The sequence below is a fragment of the Labrus bergylta genome, chromosome 19 (genome assembly GCF_963930695.1).
Source record: "Labrus bergylta chromosome 19, fLabBer1.1, whole genome shotgun sequence".
Classification (NCBI taxonomy): domain Eukaryota; kingdom Metazoa; phylum Chordata; class Actinopteri; order Labriformes; family Labridae; genus Labrus; species Labrus bergylta.
Window position 1 is genome coordinate 21213858 of NC_089213.1, and position 7839 is coordinate 21221696.

Genomic DNA, 7839 nt, shown 5'->3' on the forward strand with positions numbered 1-7839 from the left:
CCACAAGTAGGGTGCAGAAGATAAAATTGTCGCCTATGGTACAAGAAGACTCCCGTTCGTGTGATAGGCCTATTGCTTTTATTTTTTTACATGCAGTAACAGTTGTTACTATTGTAAACAGTAATACGCAACAACAGATTATTATCATTTGTTCAATCATTAATTTAATTTAAGATTAATAATTTTCATGCTTGATATGATTGTTTACAGGTTAAAGGTCAGAGTTTTGTTTTTGCTTTTGAGGATATAAGTCATTGCAAAAGTTGTTTACCATCGAGTAAATGGCGGTTTGCTCTAGCATGCTTACTGGTGTATAAAATCCAATATTAAATTAAGGATCTTTAAATGTAATGTTTCACTGTCCTTAATTCCCTCTACTTAAAATTTTTTGGAATTGACCTGTTTAATACTCCAAGGCTTTTTAATTATATATTCCCATCATTTTTAGTACATATCAATTGTCATTTACATCAATCAAACACTTCCAAAGACAAAACATTGGCTCATATCGCCCTGTTGTCAGGTCGGACATTTGTCACCAGAGGGCTCTCTTTAACAGGAAAGCATAAGAAGTGTGATAGAGGGAGCTGTTGTGGGCTCCTCTTTTTGATACAGGGAAGTGTTGCTATATCATTGCACAAAGGGGGGCGACAGAGCCTCATTGTCACTCTTCATTCACTCTCTTCACTAACCTTGGAAATGCACACATAAATATTTCCCTGTTACTGTTTAGGTAGATTGAACACATTAAAATAGCCCACTTGTTTTTGAAAAAGAATCCTGATGCAAATATTTGTCTTTGGGTTTTTTATGACGAGAGCTTTGGTGTCTTTTTTCTTTTCATTGTTGTTGATAAAACTACTGTTAGACCGTAGACTGTAAATAAATATGTGAGACATCCAGAAGAAATCAATATTACAATGCATACAGTTCATGTTACTGTTCTGACAAAAAGAGGAATGTCTGTGTCTTATATTTACTGATGTCAACAGCGATGACAGTGAACATGACAATTGAAAAATAAATATTTAGTATTTATCATAAGATATTTGTTTTCTATAGAACCCTGTGAATTCATGGAGTCTGTGGACAGTGTCAGCTTCACACCAAAAACTTTAAGTATTAGAAAAAAAAGTAATTAAGACTGGCATCTATTATTAGGAGTTGCAGCTACCTTGTTCAATATTATTCCTGCAGATGTGGCTAATAACAAGAAAACAACCTGAGCTGTCACATGTAGTTAACTGTACATTTTGTCTTGTCTGGGGCATTAATTGAACACCTTTGTATTTCTCCTATAGACACAGTGTGGATTATTGGTGACTTGTCCGTTGAGGTGCCCAGAGAGCTGCAGAGACAGAGGAAGAAACCTGAGCCTCAACAACATTGCATTTGTTGGTTCTTCTGGGGTGGACTTCGGTTGCTTCCCTTCTTCAATAACTCGCTGCGAGGGAGGTCTCCCCCGGATGGCCTGAGTGATGTCACCCACATGTTCCTGCATCGATGGCGGTCGATGCAGGAATGCACAGTGTGTCCATCAAGAAAAACATGTGTCCATCGAGACATGAGCTAATCACACCTATTTGTTTTTTGTACCAGGTACATCTCTGCTGTAAAAACAGACTTTTTTGAATGTAGTTTTTCAGATTAAATAAATATTTCTATATAAATGCACTCCTTTATGTCTACTTATGAGTATACATTTCAGATTTGAAATGACAAGACTAAAATTGTGCATTAATGCTCAACTCAATAGCTTAGGGAAGGAAGTCTACTTTTACACAACTTTGTCTTCTATTGACTTTTTTTTTTTTTTACCAAATACTAATTCAGTTAATTTCTGAAAATGGGATGGAACAGAGTCATTGCAAAAATATGCCCTTAAACACAGCCCCATTCTTAAATCAAGATACATGGAGAGTAAATAAGATCAATAACTTAGTTATTGATCTTATTAACACAGTTAAAAATGATTTAGAAATGTAGTCTTCCCAGATCAATATCACATAATATCAACTTCTCCCATCTAAACTGGACAAAGGGTTTTAAAATGGGAAGAAAATAGTTTGATTGCAAGTTGTTTGGAGGAGATCTATTTTTATTTGAACAGCATGAATACAGTCTTCCAAGGTGCAAACCCTCCTCCTCATCCTGAAGCCTGTGGAGCTCCTTGATGTACTGCTGTCTTAGCTGCTGGCCATCTCTCAGCAGAACTTTGAATGTTGAAATGTCATTCTGAAGAAGCTCAAGCATGTGACATGGATCCAGGAGAACATGGACTTTTAGTGAGAGGTCTTCAGGATGGCAAAGAAAGAGAGAATATTAGCTGTTATTCATTAAATCAATAAAAAGATAAACTTTATTGTAATCATTCTGTTTTCAGCTCTCTCACTCACACAATGATATTCCACATCAAATGGTCTCAGATTTTGGAGGAAAAATTGAGCAGTTTATTGTGGATAGTACTTCATCTTAACATGAAACAAATATAACCTGAATTATTTAAATCAGTAACAGGTCCCAACTCTCTGTGCTTTAGTACAGAACATACAGTAACTCATTTATTATTAACATGAGCTCAGTACATGGCTGTATTCTTCAAACTATTTCTTGTACTTTATATCTATGTGTTTTATATTTTATTTTCATTCCATATGTTATTTATATTTGATAACATGATATTGTGATAACATCACACAAACTCTGTCTTACAACATCTTGCCAACTAAAATTTCTAACACTTGTCAGATATGTGTTAAACAAACTCTCCAAACGAAGTAAAAAAGAGGAGAAATCAGACAGATCAAGCTGCTACCTAGCCTCCTGACCTGCTGCTGAACTGACAGACAGATGCAGCACGCAGAGCTGTCAATCAAATCTGCCACAACCCTTATATGGGCGTAGCCGTTTTCCTTAATAAAATAAAATCCGATGAGTTATAAAACACACACACACACACACACACACAAACACATACACACACACACACAGTGTGAGGAGAAGGGGCCGTCTCGTTTTTTGAACCAGGCTGTAAACATGTTGATTCCTGTGGTAAAAACGGGCTTTTTTGGCTGTGGGCTTATGGCACTTCCGGTGCTTCTGCAGCCAGCCTCAAGCAGACACTCGACGAACTGCAGTTTTTTTTACTTCCGCATAGGCTTCATTTTTCTAGACCAGAGGTTGCCGCTTGGCTTCAAAACATAGACTGTAGCTTCAAAATCATGAAAAATGTAGCTGTTCTCTCTCCTCTGGGATGATGTGGGCGTGTCCATGGAATGTGCCGAAGCCACGCCCCCTCGCGGAGAGACATTCCCTTCTCAACTGTCAAAAATGTAAATGACCTGACAATGGAGGCCTCAGCTCCTCTATCAGACCTGTCTGTCCATCATCTTTGTTTAGTTTAGTAATGTGTAATGGAAGCCTGTTTCTCAATAGCATAGCTAGCCAAATGAAATAAGCTTAACTAACCACAATAAAATAATATGTAACTTTACCACTTTTTGCATTTATTTATTAACCAGGCAGCCATCCTCACTGTAATTGCCTTTGATTTTATTACTATTTGGTCAAGTTTAAAATGTTTTTGATCAATAATAAGGGAAAACTAGTGCTCCATTTACAGCCTTCTGTTGTACCTGTTTTTTAATTTACACAATAAAGGTAAAATAACCCCACCCTTATCAATATCATCTAGCTAATAAAAAAAAGGTCTATTGTCAGTTTTATCTACATACCTGCAGGTCCTCATGCTTGATGTGTGAACCGCTGATTTTCATAATTACAACACACAAGCTATGCAACCGGATATACTCAGTAGTATTGAGATTAATGAATATACTGTAGTTTAACCCATAATGTTTACGATATCATAGTCACTGTTAATTAAACCATATTTGAACAGGTGCACCTGTGGAGAGTGCAGGATGATACCCACAGAGGTGGAAAGTGTGTGCTGCAAGCAGCTTAACGCTGTATGTAAAGACAATTTATATATATAAATATATATATATAGAGAGAGAGAGAGAGAGAGAGAGAGAGAGAGAGAGAGAGAGAGAGAGAGAGAGTTTCCTTATACAAAATGATCATTCAAAGTATGAATACACAAGATTAATACTGGATCTTCAGAACACCTTCTAACACATGTTTAAAATTTTTAGCAGCACTTTGACCATCAATGTTGCAAGATTTTGCACAGCCTGTATGGTCTTCTCTCTTGCATGAAAACATTAGTAATATGTATGTCAGTAAAATGTGTAAAATACTGTATTCATTCAGTCACAATTTATTTTTAGGTTTTTACCACAGCAGTAACATCAGCATGGTGCTCATAAAATAACTGTGACAGACTCAACATGATTAATATTAGAGATAATTTCTTCCTATGTGTTGTACTCATTCAAATCTTTGAAGAATATAACTTAAGCAGTGTTTTTTTTCTTCATATCTAGAAAGTTTGCCTTAACGTCATAGACATTCACAAAGAACAAATAAGACCTTTATATCTCAACATACCTGTAGTTTTTCTGTTGCCCTGTGTTCTCCAAGACAATTGTGTGGCCCCTGTCCTCTTACCCACAGAGAGGTCTGTCCTCTCTGGTGACTTTCTGTATGTTGTCTCACTGGCACCCCGTCTCTCTTGTTGTTGGAGGAGACTATGTGAAAACAGATAATAGTTTAATTTGCTTGCTAATGAAATATACTGTTACTGATAATACTCACACGTATAATAATCTCTAAACTGCAGTAAAATAACGTGCAGTACTCGGTCAGAGAAACGTGTAAAGGCGGTCAGGGACGTGCATAAAGGCAGCCAGACACTGGCGCGGTGGCGGTCACAGATGCGCCGTTTCAAGCCGTCTCTGTCTGGTTATTTAGACACAGAAGGCATCATTTACAACATCAACAATAGCCGTGCTACTAGCGGAGATTTATTTGGGCACGCGTCGGAGACGGACCGCAGCGCGCGCTGTGTGAACACAATGATAGACTAGAGTGGAAGCTAAGTACAACGTAGTGCGCAGCGCTGACAGACCGTACTGTACTTAGCTGTCACTCTAGTCAATCATTGTGTTCACACAGCGCGCGCTGCGGTCCATCTCCGGCGCGTGCCACCAACGGCACTGCGCTCTGCTCCATTTCAAATACGCAGCGAGTCTATTTTCACCGGAGTACGCTGCAGGCACGCGTCAAGCTGGACTGAATATGACAGCCCGGACAGGAAGTCAAACAAGGAAACGCACAGAGCATCCGGTCAATTTCAAAATGAAACACAATATACTGACTCACGATCATATTTTTCATCACTTTATCAACATTACGTCAAAACAGGATCCGAATTAACAACAATGCATCTTCAGAAAGACAAAGCAACATGTTGTTTGCATGTTTTTCTCTTTATTCCCGCTGGATCTTGTAGTTCTCCTGTGATGTGTCATGGGTGCGCTCCGCTGACGTCCCAGAAACGGATCCAGTGTGAATGGGCGCAAGCCGTCCAACGGAGCAAAACCGTGGCGCTGACGGACCGCGGCGCGCACAGAGTATGTGTGAATGGCGGGTTACTGTCGCCTCGTTTCCATGATACAAAAATCCAAACCTTCAGCCAACAAAAATGTCCCAAACAAATGTAGAAGCGTCTCCATGAACTATTGAACCACAGTATTTTGTTTAGTTCTTGTGTAAATTTAAATAACTGATGCATTACTGTATTTAATCAGTAAACTAGTTTTCATATATTTTATGCTATCTAAAAATATATATGATCAATAATGTCATTGCAAAAATGCGAAGTCATAATGATTAATAGTTATAAAACAGTACAGAAATTGTAGAAATTGCATTAACTAACTCAAATTATTAGACGTTAGAATCTGTTGCCAAGCAGGAAAATTAGAAGTAATCACCTCATCCCGTGGACGCTGAAAAAGTTGTTCCTTAGCACCTTTTTTTATGCACAATATCAACTCAAAAGCAAAATGAGCATGCCTTTGCTTGATATAAGTGCTTTAACACTGTGGGGTATTGATTTAACTTTCCATTTTGTCCCTCTGTTTTCTTCACCAGGTGGCAAGTATGTCCCTCGTGCAGTGCTGGTGGACTTGGAGCCAGGCACGATGGCCTCTGCGAGGTCTGGTCCCTTTGGCCAGATCAATTTTGTCTTTGGTGAGAATGAAATGTGTTGTAACTTGGGTTGATGACATTCCCATAGTGTGATAGCTGAAAGTCATTTTCCACAGCTCAACTTTCAATATATTCAAAACAGAATACCAGTTATTTGTGTGATGGAGTCATATTTCCAATAGAATCAGATCCAGGAAGTGTTGACTCTACAGCTGTGATTAATCTCTGTATTTGCATGTCACACAGGCCAGAGTGGAGCAGGTAATAACTGGGCTAAAGGTCACTACACAGAGGGAGCGGAGCTGGGCGACTCGGTCCTGGATGTGGTGAGGAAGGAGGCAGAGAGCTGTGATTGCCTCCGGGTCTTCCAGCTCACCCACTCGGTGGGTGGAGGCACCGGCTCTGGTATGGGCACGCTGCTCATCAGCAAGATCCGAGAGGAGTATCCAGATCGCATCATGAACACATTCAGTGTGGTGCCCTCACCCAAGGTTCATAACATAGAAATCATGTCATCTCATGCCCATCTTGTCTTTATTTCTTCATCCTTCATCTCTTTTTGCTTTTCTCTTTCACATTTCAGGTGCCAGACACAGTCACTGAACCGTACAATGCAACCCTCTCCGTCCACCAGCTGGTGGAGAACACAGATGAGACCTTCTGCGTTGATAAGGAGGCTCTGTACGACATCTGCTCCCGCACACTGAAGCTCACCACACCCACATACGCTGACCTCAACCACCTGGTCTCATCCACCATGAGTGGGGTGACCACCTGCCTGCGCTTCCCCGGGCAGCTCAACGCCGATTTGAGGAAATTGGCCGTGATTATGGTGCCCTTTCCCAGTCTGCACTTCTTCATGCCGGGCTTCGCCCCCCTGACCAGCCGCGGCAGCCAGCAGTACAGGTAGAGAGGCACAAGCATGCTTTTTACACACTTAATCAAACCCTCACTTTGTTGTTTCAAATGCATGTGACATGAATCTTAACTCCATTATCTTGTCTTTTTCCAGGTCACTGACCGTTCGTGAACTCACCCAGCAGATGTTTGACGCCAAGAACATGATGGTGGCTTGTGACCCACGCCACGGGCGCTACCTCAAAGTCGCCCCCATCTTCCGAGGCCGCATGTCAATGAAGGAGGTAGATGAGCAGATGCTTAATGTTCAGAACAAGAACAGCAGCGACTTTGTGGAATGGATCCCCAACAACGTCAAGACCGTCGCCTGTGACATCCCTCCCCGCGGTCTCAAGATGGCTGCCACCTTCATTGGCAACAGCACAGCCATTCAGGAGCTGTTCAAACGCATCTCGGAGCAGTTTACTCCTATGTTCCGCCGCAGCAATACAAAAATGGAAACAGCACAAATATAAATGTGTTAGAAGGTGTTTCAGTTGTGACGAGCCAGTATTAATCTTGTGTATTCATACTTTGAATGATCATTTTGTATAAGGAAACTATTTGTCTTTACATACAGCGTTAAGCTGCTTGCAGCACACACTTTCCACCTCTGTGGGTATCATCCTGCACTCTCCACAGGTGCACCTGTTCAAATATGGTTTAATTAACAGTGACTATGATATCGTAAACATTATGGGTTAAACTACAGTATATTCATTAATCTCAATACTACTGAGTATATCCAGTTGCATAGCTTGTGTGTTGTAATTATGAAAATCAGCGGTTCACACATCAAGCATGAGGACCTGCAGGTATGTAGAT

The 7839-nt window shown here is 40.3% G+C and overlaps 1 protein-coding gene across 1 annotated transcript; it reads left to right on the plus strand.

The window, feature by feature from the left end:
• Window positions 1–281: 281 nt before the first annotated feature.
• Window positions 282–7505, plus strand: LOC109984507 (tubulin beta-4 chain-like). The gene is made up of 6 exons (XM_020634690.1): window positions 282–287; window positions 777–825; window positions 6061–6159; window positions 6364–6608; window positions 6701–7023; window positions 7130–7505. Exons 1-6 carry the CDS (start codon window positions 282–284, stop codon window positions 7488–7490), a joined length of 1083 nt encoding a protein of 360 aa, XP_020490346.1. The 3' UTR covers window positions 7491–7505.
• Window positions 7506–7839: the final 334 nt, after the last annotated feature.

What these genes read in the sequence shown, in the direction of transcription:
- LOC109984507 (XM_020634690.1), top strand. An exon ending in TTTTTATGACGAGAGCTTTG is followed by an intron (nt 826 to 6,060) that starts GTGTCTTTTTTC and finishes TTTCTTCACCAG; the next exon opens with GTGGCAAGTATGTCCCTCGT. An exon ending in CCAGATCAATTTTGTCTTTG is followed by an intron (nt 6,160 to 6,363) that starts GTGAGAATGAAA and finishes CATGTCACACAG; the next exon opens with GCCAGAGTGGAGCAGGTAAT.